The 19990-nt window shown below is 39.8% G+C and overlaps 1 protein-coding gene across 5 annotated transcripts in view; it reads left to right on the plus strand.

The window, feature by feature from the left end:
• pemt (phosphatidylethanolamine N-methyltransferase) overlaps positions 1-19990 on the plus strand; it is an 86384-nt gene that overhangs the window by 17449 nt on the left and 48945 nt on the right. For all 5 annotated transcript variants that reach the window (XM_040135063.1, XM_040135062.1, XM_040135060.1 and 2 more), the window contains exons 3-4: positions 1232-1387; positions 4722-4829. In XM_040135063.1, coding sequence (XP_039990997.1) covers positions 1277-1387; positions 4722-4829 — 219 coding nt within the window. In that variant the 5' untranslated portion in view covers positions 1232-1276. The remainder of the gene's footprint in view (positions 1-1231; positions 1388-4721; positions 4830-19990) is intronic.

Raw genomic sequence — 19990 nt, forward strand, 5'->3', positions numbered from 1 at the left:
GGAAGAGAAGAACAGATGATGAAGGGTAATACAAGAAGACCGGAGGACAGCAGATGAGGAAAATTGCATGATTGCAGGGGGCATGTGAGAGGAAAGGATTAAGATATTAAAATGGAAGAGGAATGCAGAAGAGAGAGGGATGAAGAGGACAGGTAAACAGAGGAGGAGATGAAAGGAAGAAAAGAGGAGGAATGAAGAGAGGAATAGGAGGAACAGTGACTAATAGTAATGAGAAAAAAGGAAATAGTGAAATGTGGAGCCAAGAGAATTCAAAATGAGGCAAAAGAAAGATGACACGAAGAGAAAAAAAGAGCACTGAATGGGATTGAAGGAGAGAGAGAGGCAAGAGAAGCAAAAAGGACATAAGAGAGGAGAGAAAAGGAGGGAAGGGAACAGATGTAGAGAGGAGAAAAGAGAAAAGAATAGTAGGTAAAAGGAAGGAGAAAAGAGGAGTTAAGGGATGAGGAGGAGGAAAAAGGAGGGAGAAGAAAAAAGGACAAAGAGGGAAAATAAATGGAAAAGGGAAGAGCAGGAGGAAAAAGAAGAAAAGAGAAAAGGAGAGAGGACAAGGGAAGAGAATGAGAAGTAAGAGAAGAGAAAGGGGGGGGTGTAGAGAAGAAAAGCAAGAGCAGAGGAAGTGAAGTAAAATGAGGGACGAGAGAAGGGCGAGAAGATGAATAGCAGAGGAAAGGAGGCAAAATGAAGGAAGGAGGAGAGAAACTATGAGTTCTTGTAATGTGAATTCTGTTGGAAGTAGTAGGCCTTGTTTACACTATATCATAGACCGAGCTGCTGGCTTTGATTTTAGGCCGACAAATTCAGCGAATGAAAAAGATCTATTTCATCGATATGCGGGGGTCATACTGGAGGCTTTCTCCTCCACACAGCTCAACTCTGTTTTCAGCCAGCAGGTGTCACTCAGAGTGGTCACGAGCGACCAAGGACAATACTCATGTAGGGACAAGCTAAGTCCTACAACTTATCATGTGAAGCTGCAGGTCCCCAAAAAATAAAAATCCGGGGTCACTGCTGAGGGAGAAGAGGGACTGGCCGTCTATCAAGTGGCTCTACCCAATTGAAGTGACTCGTGAACTACATGTCCCAGAATGCACCGAACAGGGTTAGAGGTTATTTGGACGCACGTAGCTGTAAACAGCCACTGCGCCCTTCTCCGACTACGAAATAAGAACTTTGCACTCCCACGTTGTGCAATAACCGTTATCTCCCGCAGACACGAGGCGAGCGCTGGTGGTCCGCCGTTGTTCACGCGGTTCGGATGAGCGACAGCGACGCCGCCGCCGCCGCCCGGAGCCGCCGTCCTGCTGGAAATAGTCGCCCTGTGCCGCTGGACTGCTGCGGAGGACTCAGCAACGTCGACTACTCCAAGGTAAAGCCAGGAAATGTCAACCTCGACGCGTGTCGCGCATCTCTGGCTTCCACAGCTGCCCAGAGAAGCTGCGGGTCCCGGTTTGACCGAGTCGGCCGGTCTCCCCCGCCGCCGTGCCCGCGACGGCCGGAAGTCCGCCGATATAGTCATTTTTCTTTCCAAAATAAAAGCACGGTTTTCTACTAATTCAAAGCACACCCTTTTTGAATTTCAATAACAAATTACGCAATAAAATGCGGTTTTCCATCACGAATAATATATTTTAAACTCCAATTATGATTTGTGACCTGCATATAGATAAGCTGTAAACAGACAAAAAAAAAAAAAAAAACAGACACACAAGTGTGCCATATGTGCTATTTTTAAACCATTTAGTGCACATATTTTTTTTATTTATTCTCATTCATAGGGCTGCAACTAACAATTATTTTCATTGATTAATCTGCTGATTATTTTTCTTGATTAATTGATTGTTTTGTCTATAAAACCTCAAAAAATAGTGAAAAATACCTGTTATAATTTCCCACAGACCAAGGCTACACCTGCAAATGTCTTGTTTTGTCTGACCAACAGTCCAACGCCCAAAGATATTCAGTTTGCTGTCACGTACGACAAAGAAAAGCATCAAAACCTCACACTTGAGACGCTGGAAACAGCAGTTATTTATTCAATTATCAAAATAGTTGCCAATGAATTTTCTCTCCTTCAGCTTATCAATTAATTGACAATTGTTGTAGTTGTGCTCATTTATCTAAAGGAAAAGCCACTTTAAAGCAAGCCTGGTAATGTCATACCATATGTTGACAATAAAACCAAATCCTAACAAACTAACCAACTAACAGAATACCCCTTATTATATGTTATGTGGTTAAACACATTTCATATACATTATGTTTCCATGTTTGGTCCAGCTTTTGCCATTTTATGTCACCCTTTGGCTGCATCAACATCGGTAGTTGTCAGTTGCCGCAATTTACAGCTTCTTCTCCACATGTCACAGTCCACATTCATATCGTGTGTGCTTGTGTGTCTTTATGTTTCTGAGAGTATTGAAGTATGGCAAATATAAAGAAAGATGATGAAATAAAAACTCTGTCTCGTTTTTCCTGCAGCAGTTAACACAGTGCAATTGAAATGTCTTTCCACTCAATTATTTGCAAACTACTAACTCAAGGTAGGAGCATTGATTAAACTCAACAACCTGTTCCCAGTGTCAGCCTGTATCACTGAATAAAAAGATGATTAAAAACTGATCTGAGACCAGCAACCCAGAGGCAGTTCAGATGGTGGCCTGTAACTGACATACACAATTAAACCATTTGCTAAATATGTTTACAGTAATGGGCCTGTTGCTTATATAACAGATTTAGATGTCATGTGATACCAGCCACTTACTGTAGCACTGACCGTCCCCCACAGTTGGTTATCTTTATCTTGAAAGTCCAGTCAAAGTTAAGTTTTTGTTTCAAGACATCTTACTTTGGTGTAGTTATCAAGTAACCTTCCAATCTCCACAGATACACTATCATCATTTTGTGCAATGGAAAAGTAAAAACCAGTATTGAAATATTTATGGTGCTCATTATGTTAAAAATATTTTCATTGCCACAAGTACATCAAATTTAATCACTGTCCATACAAACTTTCTTTTGGTGATAAAAAATTAAGATGTGTGTACAGTTTGGTGCAGCCGCTTAGAACAGCTTTTGCTTTAAATATTTTAAATTTTATATGCTTTTTCAGCATCAGTTGCTGTATCAGCTGTTGACATGAATAGTTATTTGAAATGGACAGCCTAGTGGACATATACAACAATATTAACAATAGCAATTATACTTCCAGTAAAGTTCAGTGTAGTAGTTAAAACAAGTTAGCCCTTCAGTAACTAGGTTTGTTTAAAATCCATTTTCATATAATGTAGACCTTTCCTCTAGACATAGCATATAGTATGTGAACATTTTGGAATTACCTGGGTAGCCCGATGAGTTTTCCCATACCACTATCCACTGGAAAAAAAAAAGGAAAATGTCAGCATGTTCTTTGGTTGATCCAACAGTGTTGTACTACAGTGGTGTTTGACTAGTTCTCTATCAGAGTTAAATATAACTGACTCAGAAAAAAAAACTAGGGCCAAGAACGTATTATGAAACTGTAGGTAGGGCACTGTTTTCTTCTTCCCAACACTTTGATATAAAACATATAAAACACCCAGAGCAAACTGAGGGCACTGGTCTAAAAGACACACTTTGTTGCTCATCATCTCTAGCGTCAGTGGGTATAAAACTGAAAAACCACACAGAGCACCCCAGTGTGCCATAGAGAAGGAAAATCAGTGTTCGATGCTCCACCTTATCAGTTATGAGTCATTAGAACGATTTTTTTTTTTATGCCATTTGCCATGCTTCACTGTTTCAAAGCCATTGCCAGTGAAGCATGGCTTCACTGTTTAAAAGCCATGTGTCATGTGCCTGTCATCAATTTTTTTCCCCTTTGTTCACAATGAGAAAAAGCGTATGAAAGCTTGTTACTGTGATTTGATACAGCAGCAGAAGACCACTTTTATTACATAGTCAGCGCAGACCGTAAGTGAAAAACCCGTTGATTAAAAACTGAGAAAATGTTATTTAAGACCAACACCAACTATGTCTTTTTAAGTTGAAAACTAACAAGAAAATAGCCTCCTAAAGAACAGGAAAATGCAGATGACATTGAAACAAGTACAAAATTTCTGTCAGTAGGTCTCCATACCAACTGATTAAATCTGAGTACAAACTTACTCATTCTTCTAATAGGTCCTGTCTAAAATCAAAGTTTCCATCCACCTGTGTTTGTGCATCTTCAATATGCGAACGAAAATGCAGAAAATTTAAAAAGAAGAAAAAACTCAAATATTGCAAGAAAAGTTTATATGCTTCACTGAGGTAGAAAAGTTGGTGCATTGACAAAAGCCAAATACGACAAAGTACAATGGAAACTGACTTAGCGAATAAAACGTGACTTAAATGTTGAAGCTTCTGCTCCAATGAAGAGACAAATGATTGCTGCACCCAAAAACATTACATCTGTGGACTATTTTCTGAAAATTCTATTCAACTTTGCCATACATTTGATAGGAAACCTGGCTAATGTTTCCATGATCGTGTAGACCTCATAGGATATTTAACACCCTTTTTATAACTAGCTATTAGACCGTATTATAGGCCACACTTATACACTTAAAGGCCATTGGCCTTTTTAATGAGACTGTCTTTTTTAATGGAATTCTGTGTTTATTTATTTTTTTATTTTTTTATTCTCCTCACAACCTTATTTTTCACATGGTTGTCTCTTTCAGATGGACCTCACACTGATGGAAGAACTCCTAAAACACATCGACTTACATGACTCCAGCTTTTGTATCGCTGTGATTGCCATTATTTTCAACCCTCTCTTCTGGAATGTGGTAAGAACCACTGTAGATAATACTGTAGCTATTATAGCTCCAAAATAATCTTGTGTAGCCTCTTGTTTACTTAATCTTATGTAGCCAGAACTTTGTAGGTGGAGCTCACTGAGCTTGAGAGAATATCAGGTTAAAAGAAATAAGTATATTTATTCATGTGGAGATTCTGTGACAGCCATTTGACTGGCTGAGAGTATTAAAATTTCAGAAACCGTACTGCTGATTGGATTTTGCTAGGGTGCAAGCAAGTTCTCTATAGAATAAATGTATTGAGGTGTAAAGGCAGCTTAGTGTGTTGCTACACTTTTAACACAACTTCGTTGACTGAATCTCTCTAGACCTCTGTGAGCTTGTTGATACAACACTCTGACAATGCAGCATTTCCAATCCAATTAAGAACGTTTTCTGACAGCCAAAAACAATAGAAAAACCCCTGCTATTGTTTGTCACCAGGCACCAATCATTATGAATTGATAAGGGAATCATTGTTTGTGTTTATAAAAAACTTACATCATAAATCCTTAGCAGCTCTAATTGCAGCTTGGCAATGTGAACGCAATTGGGCTCTGTGTGGGAAGCCAGTGAGGGATTCGGTCTGTGCCACGTTACTAACTCCTACCGTTGGGCTGGGGCACCTTCCTGTGGATAGGGGATGGTTCATGGGGAAAGTGTGAACGTCCACTTGAATTACTTTATTACTATTCCTGATGCCCTACTCTCCAGGCACATATAAAAATGCAGCAAAAATGAAACCATACATTTTATATCTCCAGACAATACTTGGTCTTGGGCCAATAATTCAGTTTAAGCATTGGAAGGAACCACTGAAAATTTGAATGTTAGCAGCTACAGCTTTGAAAACTGTATCTGTCAACAGAGAGGCTGTCTACAACTGCTGGTCTGTCTTTCTCAAATCAAGGCAAACTGTTCCGACAGCGTCCCTGAGCCTGATAAAACTGCCCTTCTGTCTATCACACAGTGTTATGTTTCAAGACAAGATGGCTACATGCATTTCATGATTTAATCTCAGATATGTTTAAATGTCTATCATCATTAGGGGATCAAGACTGATAATAGCTGATATCTAATTGACTACACATCGCATAATCTTGCACCTCGGAATCGGGCCATAAATAATGTTGGTGTTTCGGTTGTGCTGATTACAGTGAACTGCAAAAGAGTCAGTCCTGACGGATCTTTTTCACAAAGGCATGGAAAGAAATGGCTCTTTTCTTTTCCATCAGAAATGCTTATAGATATTAAGTGCTGTGCAGACTTTAATCATACACTTCGAGTCACATCCTTCATCAGTGAGGTGGTTTACTGAGTGAATCACGCCAACCCTTTTACTCTAATTATACTAGGAGCTGTACATAATATTGCAGTAAGGTGAAGGGGTCATCCTTTTAACCTGCATTCCCGACTCATATTCTCTCTGTGGCAATTGGCTGTTATACATGGTCAATTAATTATCTTGTAGTTGCTCATCAATAAATTGTACAAATTCAAAATTTTAAGCACAAATGCAACAAAGAATAAAGTCGATAAAATACCAAAATTCACAATTCACAAGAGGTCAACATATATGCTGCAATTTAATAATTTCATGTGCTCTGTCAGTCTCCCGTTACTTATTATGATGTTAGCTGCATTTTATAGTGACCTCCTGTTGTCCAGATCTAAAGAAATGTATTGGCTGTAGGATAATTGGCTATTATCGGCTCAGTTTACTCGCTGCGATTGCAATTAGTTTCACTGCTTCAGCAGGTACATGTTCTTCATTTCCAGACTGTAATTTATCTAACCTTTTAATGTGGACTCGTTCGACCCATGACTCAATCCACCATCACACCTGCGCAGCCCAGCAGGACACATGTTCATCATACAAAGGGTCTCTCCTTACAGAAGAGAAGCCAATTATTTTCATGAAAGTTATTGTCACTGAGGTGCCTTTGGTCCTGCACGTGATCCCAAAACACCCTTTTTGTGCATTGTGCTGGAAGATAAGCTATAAGTGGCTGTGATCGTGCAGAGGGCATCAGGACTGATGGAACTTACTTAGAGAGACAAGTTTTGAAAGATCTTTTCTTCTCGTCTGTTTGAGCTACCATGCTGTATTCCTACAAGGTAGGAGTATTGGGGCAGGTGTTTCATTTTATTTTATTGGACTACTATCTCTTAAAGGGTGAAGAAATAAACAGACACACATGTGATGGTTGTCTTTATGCTAAAACTGCCTTGTATCCCAGTGATTTCTAATATTTCTGATCCGACTGTCACATGTGATTGCTGAGACAACTGCTGATGGGATTTTGAGAGGAAGTATATCTCATTAGGGTGCTAACTTGCCCCTTTGTTCCTGTACACCTGGTCTAAGGAACATTTTCATCTATACTGATGACATTTTGATGAAAGGTAGTGGTAAAGTACATTTCGTTTGATGCAGGTCAGACTGTTGCCTTGTTTCATGGGCATCTATGTGCTGCATGTGCTGTGCTATTACCTTACTCCTGATAGCGCCGAAGGTCTGGCATGCAAGTGCTAATGCTGCTGAAATATGCTGAAATATTTCAACTTGAATCCAAGAATCAATTTGCTTCAGGCTGGTTTTTCAGTTTCTGTAAAACCAAAACAATCAGCTGAAAGATGTGAAAACGCATTGTAGAGCTGATGGAAACTGCAGAGTCGGGTGATAATTCTCTTTGGGTTCATCACTGTGAGCAACATCTTTCACATTACACAGCCATTTGACTCATTGTTACATTAAAAATAAAATCACTTTAGGGCAGTAAAAACAAACTATAAACACAACGCGGATGTATTATCTTTTACATTGAACTTTTAAAAGGGAAAAGTTGCTCATTTAAGCATAAGCAGATGCAAAGCAAAATTATTATTCATTCGTGTTTCTCGCCACCTTGTCCATGTAAATCCAATATTCCGTCCCCTTTAAGCTCTGTTTGGTATCTACCAAACTGTCTGCTTTTTGGTGCTGAGCAGCTATTGCTCAGTGCACAGTCAAGGGCCAGTTCATACTTTCTGCGTCCACATGTCTGCGAAGGTCCGCTTTGGTCCGCGTGATGTAACTGTTGCCATTTGGCCATTTCCATGAGGTTCTGCGTGGACCCCTATCCAGACGTCCGTGTGCAGCCCAAAAGCTCAGGCTGTACGCATAGCAGATGCGCCGACTGCGCCTGCTCCACATAACAAAATGGATTCTTGGAGAGAGAGGTTTGTTTGAGGAGATCTGGTGTTACCCATGTTTATATGATTCTTCTTTGAAGCAATACAAAGAAAGCCAAATGGCATTTAAATTCTAGTGAGAAATTGCACAGACGATTAAGAGGGATGAAAATGCCTGCCATCAAAAATGGAAAGATCTGTGAAACAGATATGTGAAGGTGATTCTTCTAATTTCTTATTTTTTTTTAAATTTCTTTATAGCGGTTGTCAAAAAATGTTGTGGTGCATGGCCACCACCAACTGGAATGGAGTGTAGATGGGGGAAATGTGCATGTGTGGAACGCCAGACCGACGTGAACCGACGCAGACCCCCGATTGTAGTATGAATGGAAACACGTGCTGCTGGGACGATTCAGTACTACGCACCTGAACAAAAACCCTACGCTCAACTCAACTCGAGTTTGCTGCTCTGCAGTAGGACACAACCCAGTAATTAACTTGTGGTACAACATGTATGCAGCTTTTTTAAGAGGCAACATTTATGAGACTTTTCTACTTTAAAAAAACAAGCAAATAGGTCGTCGGTGCAAGCAGCTTATTACAGCCCATAGTTACGTTAGTAGTAGTTATAACGGGAGCAAAGGAGGAAGTCAGGAGATGTAGTATAAAGATTGACAAAGTCTGCGTTAGGAGGAGGTTTGGTTGGGCGAAAGGGTCGACAAAACATGGGACTTTCACACCTGCTACTTCCCCAGCTACTTACTGGGCAAATATATTACTACTTTGACTGACAGGGATTTTTGAGATTAGTTGGGAAAGAAACTTTTAGCCTGAAATATCACTATGGTACCTCAGATTATGAAAGCACAATATTTTGATACTGACATTCATTTTAACTCACCTTCTTTGATGAGATGAGTGGGCTTGTGTGTCTACGGCTTAAGTCTCTGGGAGTAGTTGAGAGTGGGACTCTCATCTTATCTGTCAAGCCTGGCCTAGACTGGGACTTCAAGAGCACTAAGTACATGCTTGCAAAGGGAACCACAAGTTTTATGGTCAGAGTGTGATCTTGTAAGGGTACAGGGTCATGCATCATGCTGCAATTCAAACAATTTATTTCTAACACATTTTTCTGTTTTCTTTTTAAAAATTAAACTCATTGAAAATGAACTTGATTTAAATGAAAATCACAGCTGCTTATTAACAAAAAAATTTACCTCTTTTTTTAGCGACTTTCTTGCAGACTCATTTGCATATCAGGAAACCCCACATAGCGTTCTGACCCTAAGGTTGGGATAGGACAACCTTTTGATGTATAAGGAAACATGTAAGTGTTGTCAGGAGGTAAAGCCTAAAAAAATCTCTTTTTTCTGGGGAGACTGGCTTTTAATGCAAAAGGCTCCTGGGATCCCTTATGAGTCTCAGCGTAGAGGTAACAGTGTGTGCCTGCACGTGGTTTGACCTGTCAAAAGACAACCACAATGGTGCAGACGATAAAGCTTTTTCCCATATGCACTGTCAAAGACTATACAATTACAGTGGAATTGTATGTTGTGACGGTATGATTCCATATGTTATATAAATCTATGTATAGATTTATATGATATGGCAACAGTGTCCCTACTGGAACGGAGACACAGCAAGGCCTGTTGCTTTAAAATTTGGTGTGCGCGTGTGCGTGGACACAGATCAGGATGTACCAACCCCCAACTAACTCTGTTTAACCTTTTTATCTTTTTCACAACACACTGACATGAGCACTGTCCATGAATTGCACACTGATCTCTCACACACACAGACATAAGGCCAGTTGGGTTAAGATATGCCTCAGGAAAATATCAAATGCTGTGACTTATCCTAAGATGCAATGATCAGAAGATATATTGAAATAAAAGACTTTTTATTTATGTTGAGGAGGCAGATGAATTAAATGATTCTAATTCTCTCTTCCTTTTATTGATTTGGCTTTGATCAGTGACGCATGGACACTGCTTTAGCTGGAAAGACTTCCAGGCTAAAAATCCAGCCTCAGTGGGGCCTGGAGGTCAGTGTGCAATAGTAATGATGTCAGACATTGACTTTATTATGGAACCAGGCCTATCCTGCTGTCAGGCACTGGGAACAGTTGGCCTACGGTGAAACCAATTTTGGGCTCGGTAGACTCGTTCTGTTGGGAATCTCAGAATCTCTGCAGGATTAACTGACCCCAGCAACACCTGTACAGTGTGGGCTACAGGCGAAGTGTGTCTTCGTGTGTGTGTGTGTGTGTGTGTGTGTGTGTGTGTGTGTGTGTAGGTGGCCTACATAGTGACTCAGCAACACACTAAGTCGAGTCTCCAAAAACCTCTGGAAAGTACAGATGCACTCAGCTGGCACAGCACAGCGCTCTCCTTAGACTCAGATTCAGCAGACTGCTGTGCCAACTAAGGGTAATTACACCTGTGCACTGATTACAGGGGTTGCATCAGATGCTGATGATGTAATCCCCCCCCCCCCAAGCATGGAGGTCAAAGTTGTGGTGACGCATATCGTGCAGCAAGCTGATTTCTTGTCTTCTGCAGTATATATCTTTGTGTGTGTGCGCACACATTCACATTTACAATTAATTTATTCATATTTATTCATATTCATACTTCTGACAGTCAAACTACTGTGCTTACAGTCTCTACAGAATACCACCTGCTGTGTGACAAGGGATATGATGACTGTCAAAGTATTATTGATTTTGGTCACTGATTATTGAATATTTTAACAATGGAATCTTAAATCAAGGAGCAAGATTTGTAAGAAGTTAATAGAATTTCAATAAGGCAAGGAAGATTAGTCACTGAATTAAATGTGGCATCTGAATGTTGGGTGAGTCATTAGGAGTTGAACTCAGAACAGGTTGAATCCATTTACGGGTCTTTTTTTTCTTTTTTCTTTTTCTTTCCTTAAGTTCTCATTGCTGTGGAGGTTTGTGCAGACATCCCTTGTCAATCAGACAGTGTTTGCAGGAATGTGTGTGCCATTTTGGCTAGTAGTACTGTAGGGGGTGTAACAATAAAGTCAGCTTCCAGTTTTGAATGATACGTAATGAACTGTGAATATAGACAATCCTAATTCATTACTCTGTCGGCATGTAATGTACGAAGACAGGTCTTGTGTTCTATAGTTATTCTTAGAGATTTAGAAATAGCAAAGAATAGTGCAAAACAATAGAATGTCCTTGTTTTACAGGCGGATCCTGTGCTACAGTACATAAGAAGAAATGTTCTGTAAACCTCTGTATTGCAAATGAACCCCATTTAACATTATTTTTTGTCTCCTTTATATACTTTATGATAAATAATGTTGCATTTGCATTTTTAGTGCGAAGAACACTGTGGTCGACTGCCTTATCTTTGACTGATGTAGCAAATTTTTAGGAGAACTGGAAATAAAGATATAGATTATAGACTAAATGAAAACCCTTTTCAGCTCTGACTCACGTTTGAAGTCTTGGAGGCTGCATACAGCCCCAGACTACTCATAACCTGAGAGGCAAAAACCAGGGGAAAGAAGTCCGTGAAGCACCCTCTGCTCCAGTCATCTGTCACAGGGAGGATTAGTGAATCACACAGTATCAGTTATCTTTTTTCATGTCTGACGAGGCCTTCATCTCCCCTCTCACCACTCTCCAATGATCCTCAGGTCTTTTCTTTGCTACATGTCTGTCATCCTTTGTCTCTTTCCCTCTCCCTGTCCTGGGTGATTGGCCTGTTCATCTGCTTTTGTCTCTTTAAAGTCACAATCTGTGTTTCATATCAAAACTATCATAGTTATCATAGAATCCAAACCAAAGTTGTCAAGCCTTTCTGTTTACTAATTATGTATAAAGTTAGAACTCGTTCCTAACAAATATCTTCTGCTCCACAGGAAGACCTGTATTACGTTAATGGTAACCCAAACCCTTTTTCTAAAAGCAAATTACCAAAGCGGTGACAGCTTATCACTAGGCCTGCGTCTCGAACTCTGGCTCGCTCGCAAATTAGCTATCAACTTTGTGTTGACTTTGTGTGGATTGTTGCTAAGTGTATTTCTGTGATAGCCTCTAACTGATCTCAGTACTCCAGCTTTTCCATCATTTTCCTCAAGTTTCTCTCTTTCTCCTCTTATCTCTGAGTATAGAAAACATGGAGTCATGAAGCTGTTGGATAGGTGCGAGTATTTTGCTCAGTTTGAACCATTTAACTTTGTTTTCACTGCCTAGATCAAATTTGTGTCCACTCACGCCCAGTGTGTGCAATTGCACAGCATCAAATATTGCGTTCAGTAATGAACACACTATTAAAGGCTGTACACACCCACATAGGTTCCTTTCAATTAGTCTGGCTGACTAAAACGCAGCTGAGGTAAATGGGGGGCAAAGATATGCAGGGAGTCGTGTGAGGCCACTGGAGTCCATGTGCCTATAAGAATTACAAAGGTGTTATTTGTCCTGCACTAACAGGTGGAACAAAACTAACATGAGCGTCAGGGAGACGTCAACAGTGTTGCCAACTAATGGAATCAGGGGATTGGGCCAGATCTCGTGACTTTATCACTAGATTTGGCAACTTTAAAGACCCTATAGCAACTTTTTATTTAAAAAAAAGTGCCTAGTGACAAATCTAGCAACTTCATGGGAAGACTTTAACTCTTTACTCTTGAAGAGAGCCGCCAGTATTTCTCAGTGAAAGTACTCTGTGGCTCTCAGGACTGACTGTGTTCAGTGAATGGAGGAGGTCAGCATTCAGTTTTTGAAATTACAGGTAGACTTAGATGCATATTGCTGTGGGGAAAGCAGCTTGAAAAATAATAGGTGACGATGAGCCAATAGTTAGTTAAGTTTAGCTTGACGTTTTATTAGTAACTTGCGCACGCGCACTTGGATTCATAAACACGCAGGTAATGCAGTACGCAGTATTTCACCGATTTACAGGTGGTGATGTATCAAAAAAACAGCAATGCGCTATAAAAATGCCGGCTAGAAATAGACGTTTAGCTAGCAAACATGAATGTAAACAATGCAGGTTTCAGATCTTCCCCCAAAATCAACATTGCAAATGTTTAAGGGGAAAAGAAATGCACCCAACATGTATATTCTGGCCTAAAGGATATACACAGCCATAATTATGTAATCATCGAAGAGTGACAGAATTAGACACGAAATCAGAATTGAACCTTTTGCATACTTGGCTCACTCTGCTTACGTCCTCTCTTTCTGATTGAGAGTAAACTAAAAGCACTCAGGTGGAAAAGAGAGGTTAATGCCACAGTTATAAAAGTTTTTTTTTTTTTTTCATTCCAAGTCATTTTAGGAATCAGTTACCTAAGCAACAGGCATGCACACTATTCCTGTGTTCAGTGAGGTAACGGTAACAGATGTGCAGAATATGAAAGCTGTGCCTCATGCACATGTGAATACGATGTCTAATTCCGATTTCATTTTCTCCCTTTTCTGGATTGCAAGAGGTGTCCCCAGCCCCAGCATCTGCAGATAACTTAAATTTTTTTAGAAGTCAGATCTGGTCCTAAATGAGATTAGGTCTCACCTATCTAATGCTGCCTTACACTGAATTAGATAGATGTCAGGCTGACACTGAGGCTTGAAGGCAAGTGGTCAGCCTGTTCTTTCTTGTTTTATCTCTTCGCCTTAGGCTGACATCTCAGCTGGAATCAAGTGGACGTGACGTCAGGGTTTTGATAAGAGGATGTGGGAACAAACTTTGTAACTACAGCTGGAAGAGTGCAGTACAAGCCATATTCTGCTGACCTCCAAAATAACGCTGCAATCCAGCAGTAGTGGCTTGAATAATTTGTTGGAAAAATGCATTGCAAAGTGTGGTTTTAAAGCTATGAAAAGGTTTTTAGAGACGAGCTGCCAAATGGAGAGCATTTGAATTAATGTCTTTACTTCCTTTGAGCAGTGATTCCCACCTATGCAAGGGGGGATGCAAGGGGGCACTGGAGGAGTACGCCACCAATTTAGCATTGTACTCCGATAACAATGTCATACTCAAAATTGACAGCTTAGAAAAATAATCAGAAAATAATAATTATTTTTTATTTTCACATGTGCAGTAGTGCTCCCTAAGGCCAGTAAACAGACTGATGAAGTTACCCATTAACACTGACAGTTCTATTTTATGAAAAAAAAAAATTTGTATCAATATCCCTGTATATAGTGTTAAATAAAATGCAGTTTAAAATCAATTCTAAATTAGTAAATTGGGGTTGGGCGCACATGAGACAAAAAGATACCACTGTACTCCTGTAAGTACCACTGCTTTGGAGAGTGTCAAGCTTCCTACATTATGTGGAAGGCGCACCCAGAGAACTACTGCATCTATTTAAACCTTAATCGAACCTTCGCAGACAGAAATAAACTGAAAAGCAGCATGAATTAAATTGCATGTGATATGCACACAAAAATGTGCATACATAACCTCAGTGATGTGGCCCCCATGTTGTGCTCCTTCTCTTAGGGGCCTTATCTGGTGCCTGAGGGGGCTGGATTCTGTATTGAGCACAACAATAACATCTAAATGAGTCATCAGCAGTTAGACGGCCAGAGGGAAGGACATGTAAGAGACTTGTTGAGGCAGACAAAGGGATAGGTGTTTCATTTCATCACGAGGGCTGGGAGAAACGAGAGAGGAGAGGTAAGGGAAGGTGGAAAAAACTAAAAAGCCAAACAGAGTAAAGCAAACAAAAGGGAAAGTGCAACATGATGTCAGCGTGACCTATAATGTACTGCTGGTCATTTACAAACTCTAGAGGTTGGGAAAATGAGAGAATATATGCAAACTGTGCAGAAGAGGAACAGAAGGCTCAGGCAGGTTATTAAAGTCTCACTACTGAGGTGAAAGAAAAAGAGAGACACTGACGGGACGAGGCAGCAGAAATTAAAATTACACCAAGACTCAAGAAAAAAAACCCTAAATGAATAAATGAGAAAAAAAGAAAATTCACAGTAAAGGGAAAAATACAAGAAAAAGACGAGAGTAAGAGTGAAAGGCGATGTGACGAGTTGCTCATAGGATGTGTTAGGTTTGTCATTGGCTTATCCCCCCCCCCCAACATTTACTGATATAATGGAAATACAACTCATATTGGGAAAGCCTTGTTGTTGTTATTATTACTCATAGTTGAAGAACTTTATTCCAAAACAAAAGACACCTACTCTTAGATATCTGGTGTGGAAGTGCAGAAAAATCACATAGTAAATTAAGATTGAGCATAACATGAAATAAGAAGGGTAAATTTGAGACTTACATTTCTACCCATATTTACATGATGAGATACACTGATCAGCCACAACATTAAAACCAGTTACCGGTTTTAATGTTGTGGCTGATCGGTGTGTGTTTCGTATTGAGACTTTCGAGTTTACATACTGTCATGAAAGCTTCTGGCAGAAGTTATTTTCATGGTCTGACGCACAAGTGTTGCACACATGGGAACATAAGTTCTTTGTCTTAGAACACAAACTTAATGGCAGTTATATTTAGGCTGATTATTACCAAGACTGCATCAGCTGAGGAGTGTGCATTAAATTGTCAGAGTTTGTATGCTGCTGCCATTGTGTGTGAACGCCTGTGTGGGCACGTACTTGTATGCTTCTCAAGAACCAGTTGTAGTTTTAGACCTCCGGCAGTGACAACATTTTTGTACAGTCAGGCTTTTGGCCAATCCTGAGCCCTTTAAGGGTTTCGGTTTAGGGTTCAAAAGTGACTTTTGTCCCTCCAACCTCCTCAGGTGTACCATATAGTAAGGCACTAGTGTGTTGAATATGTTATTCCAATTTGCAGCACCATAATTACATCAGTCTTGTAAAACTGACCATACGCTAAGCCCTGCTCCCCTTAGTTACTGTTACTATGGTTGTCAAACTTTCCAATTCAGCACTGTACATTAGCAGTTTACAGTGATAACAGTGGCAGATTTACCACTCAAATGTTCATGGTCATTTTTGAAGCAATGGGTCTTTGATTTAACACAGGCGTAAAAGGAAAACAGGCCTCTCGTTTCTAGCTGAAGCCTGTCGACTCCACTGCGTGAGTTGGTGGAAAACTCAGCGTTCGGCTGAATTTTTAACGTTTCCAGCTGACTTGTGTTAAAACAAGAACTATGCAAAAAGATCTTAAATATTCACCGGATGGCCACATACTGTACATTTTACCGCACTAAAATGCTGAGACGAAAGCTACATGTCCAAAAAATCAACATCCTCAATCAACATCCTCAACAGTTTATTATCCATTTAGAAGACAGTGGAATAATGGAGCAGCATTGTTCTTGTGATGTTAGTCAGTCCTAGTATTATGATACAACAGGAAAGAGGCACTAACATTAGCCTTAAGCTCTGATATAGCCTAGCCTCGTTGATCAGGCTTTAAGGCTTTTCTAATGTAACCAATAGCCCTATACCGTATCATGATTTACACAGCTAAGGATATTCTCTGTGCCTTTAGAAGTAAAGCTAGGTTGCAAGTGTGGGTAGTAAGCTAGTTAGATTAGCATACTCACATTAGTGCAGACTATGCAGTTAAGTCCTTACACTTTAGGTCTTGTGTTTTTAGTTTTGGAAAAAAATTAAAGAAAGAAACAAAAGCCACAACCCTTCAAACTGTTCAATTGCAGAGTATCGCTCTTATGACAACCCCATGGGCACCACTTTAATATGTGGGGAAATCCAAAGCTTGACGGGCCTCCTGTTCCTTGTTACAGTTGCTAAGCTGTGATTGGACAATCACTGTTCAGGGGAGGGGTTTATTGAACAGTTATTAAATAATGTTGTTTTTTTTCCCTTTTGGCTTGGTTTCAGCTGATTTGGCTTATAGCTGCCCAGTGCATCTGCAACCAAATGATCCTGATTACTGATTTTTTTCAGTATCTACACAAAACATACAGTAATCTCCCCTCCTACTCCCTCCTCACAAGCAGAGGTCAGCCTCAGTTGAATAAATAGATGCCCCCTATACATGCATAATCAACCTGCCTGCATGTGGCGATGAAGCCGATAGAGCACACAACATATTAAACATCATCGGATCTTCTCCCTGCATATGGAGTGAGTCTCAGTCATCAGGTCTGTGCTGCCCAGTGACCTACATCTATGGGAACAAAGTACTCGTCAGCTCATGCTGTCCACAGTGTCTGCTGCGGTGGCTGGTATTGTCACGCAGCTGAAGCTGTCTGTTAGACAGTGTGCTATAATGTTGCCAATAAATCCACATTACAAAGGAAAACCATGCATGCACCCAACTGCTTCAAGTGCGATAGGTCTGCGTTGAACCAGGACTACAGTGGATATTTAAGACCAACAGTTAGGGGAATAATTTCACCATTTGTCTTTGTTCACTCTTTCAAATAAAGTGGTTCACCTGGGTGATTATTTACAACCTATATCATCATCTTACCAATCGTGTTTGTCACCTTGGTGGACCTTTTTTTTTTTTTTTTTGCGACATCAGTGCTCCCTGAAATCTTAGTATTGACTTTGTGGAATATTATAAGTGATGGAACAGATGGTTGGATCCATGACTCTGTATAAAACCACAGTTTAGTAAACTTTAATTTTGCTTTAAATGAGCAAACTGTTGTCTCTGATGTTCTACATTATTTTTGTCTTACCAAAAACATTAGCGAGATATAAGGGTGACTTGTACTGCCGATCCAACTGAGAATTTTTCTCAGGAGTTTCAGAACCAAACCAGAGCTAAAATACTAGTGAATACTGTATTTAAAAACTGTTTGTGAGAAAGAGGACTCAGATTTTCTCCTGTTTATGTTGCTGGATGTATGCGTAGGCAACTGCTAACAGGATAATTATATGAACTTGTTAGAGTAGATCAAGGCTTATTGTTGTGTTTGTTTTGGAGTCTTTCTGCCTTGTGATCAAAAATCACTTAATGCAGGTTGACCTCAAATGACTGTGATACTACTGATAACAGAATTAGTGGCAGTAGAGGTCATTAATCAAATTCTTTATTGTACATATGTACTTGGTCAGCCAGGTAAGAGATATTCAAATAGATATTCATGACTTCAGCGAAAGACTGAAGATTCAGTTCATTGTTTCCATGTTTTTATTCATATGGACTCAATTACACTGATTGCAAGGGTGATGTGACCTCAGATGTACCCACACACTGTAGGCTAAAGTGTGGGTGTGGGTATGGGTGAGTCACACCAGTGAGCATTGGATACCATGTTGAGATTGCTGCTGTTGTCTTCAGATTGGATATCACTAAGAAATATATATTGTTCGTTAAACACACTAATATTTCAGAACTCGGAAGTGCTATTTGCTATGAGTTCAGGTTAAAGGACACTGGTGGTGGCAGCTTTATATGTTTTCTTTTTTTTCTTTTTTCCTTTTTTTTAATAACCCTCAGATTCACCACAAGTATTCAATATTACTTAAAGGGAATCTTCGTAAAGGCAAACAGTTTTTTGGGGGGGGAATTGCGTCACTGTTCAACCTATTCTTTAAAAAAATTAAAAAATGCCTGTCCTCCCATCCGCTGTATCACAGATTGGTACGTATTCTGTATATCCTGACCTTTTCATAAAGGCAGATGATCAGTGTCAAGAAACTGAGGTCACAATGTGACTGAAATGTTTCTGTACCTAGAGGGCAGCAATCATAGTCGCAACTGTGTCCATGACAAATGAACCACAGTCTTAGACTATCAACCCCTATGGCTGTTTTAGAGTACATTTTCAACTTTGAAGTAGGCAACACTGTTTTCCTTTGTTTTGTTTTTTTTTATCTGATCTGGTTCATTTTGACCTCCCTAATGAAAGTGATGCAAGGAGAACATTTAGTTTTACATAGCCTTGACATTTATATGTATTCATTTTGTGATTTATTTCAGTCTGCAAGCATTTCAGCTGAATCATTGTGGGTGACATAAGCCTTGAACCTTTTCCTGAAGCTGAAATGGATGCAGCTGTAACAGAAGTCATAATCTCTTAGGCTTTAAGCTAACGTGAAAGAGGTTTTGAGAGAAGAATTAAATGGTGGTTTTTGGAGAGCATAGTTATATACCTAGTGTATTTCCCAGTCCCGTAAAATATAAATTTAAGATTCATTAAGGAGCAAAATTCAAGGAAATCTGTCGGTTTGATATTGAGAAATCTTAAGCGCAAAGTTGACATATTTTCATGAGGGGATCCTAATGGAAAGCTCGTGTTCAAAATGGAAAAGGTGCTCATATGGGGCGCATGAATTGATAAGAGCGTGATTTGTTCTCAGTGTGCCTATTAAATTCTTATTTCTTCTGTGCAAGGGAACATTTTGGCATCACGGTGGAAGAGTGGGCCTTTTCAGCCCCATTTTGATAAGAAAAGTCAAGAGGTCTTGAAAATGCTAGGATTTGTCCCTGCTAGGCCAGAAATATCCACAGCAAATCCACAGTGGAATTTGGCCACAAAGTATCAGAGGAAGGTGATTATTATTATTATTTTTAAACCTCATTGTAACACTAGACAAAAGGCAAGGGACATCATCAACACATGAGAAACCATCCTCTGGGAACACTACATTTCCATACTCTGTCTGACTAGCAGTTATAAAGATATTTTCAACAAAGTCACTAGGATTCATTCTCTGGGGACCACAAATGTCTGTAAGAAAATTTCAAAGCAATCTATTCAGTAGCTGTCGAGATGCTTCACTAATAACTGAAAAATGCCATGGTAAAACTTGGACCTGCTCTTGGCACTAGAGAAGTCAGAGAAACACGAAGTCAGGGGATCTTCATGTCCAAAATCTCATGGCAATCCATCCAATAGTTTCAGTCTGGACTAAAACAGTGGACCAATCAACTGACAGGCCAACATTGCCATTCCTAGAGCCACACTGCTAGCTTGGCCAAAATATGAGTTGTCCTGTCCCCAGATTTTTAATCTAATTTTATCTAAATTTACTTTGTTTCATTGAAAGAACATGTGCTGCCAGTATTTTC

Source organism: Xiphias gladius, chromosome 9 (genome assembly GCF_016859285.1).
Source record: "Xiphias gladius isolate SHS-SW01 ecotype Sanya breed wild chromosome 9, ASM1685928v1, whole genome shotgun sequence".
In the NCBI taxonomy this organism is placed as follows: Eukaryota; Metazoa; Chordata; class Actinopteri; order Istiophoriformes; family Xiphiidae; genus Xiphias; species Xiphias gladius.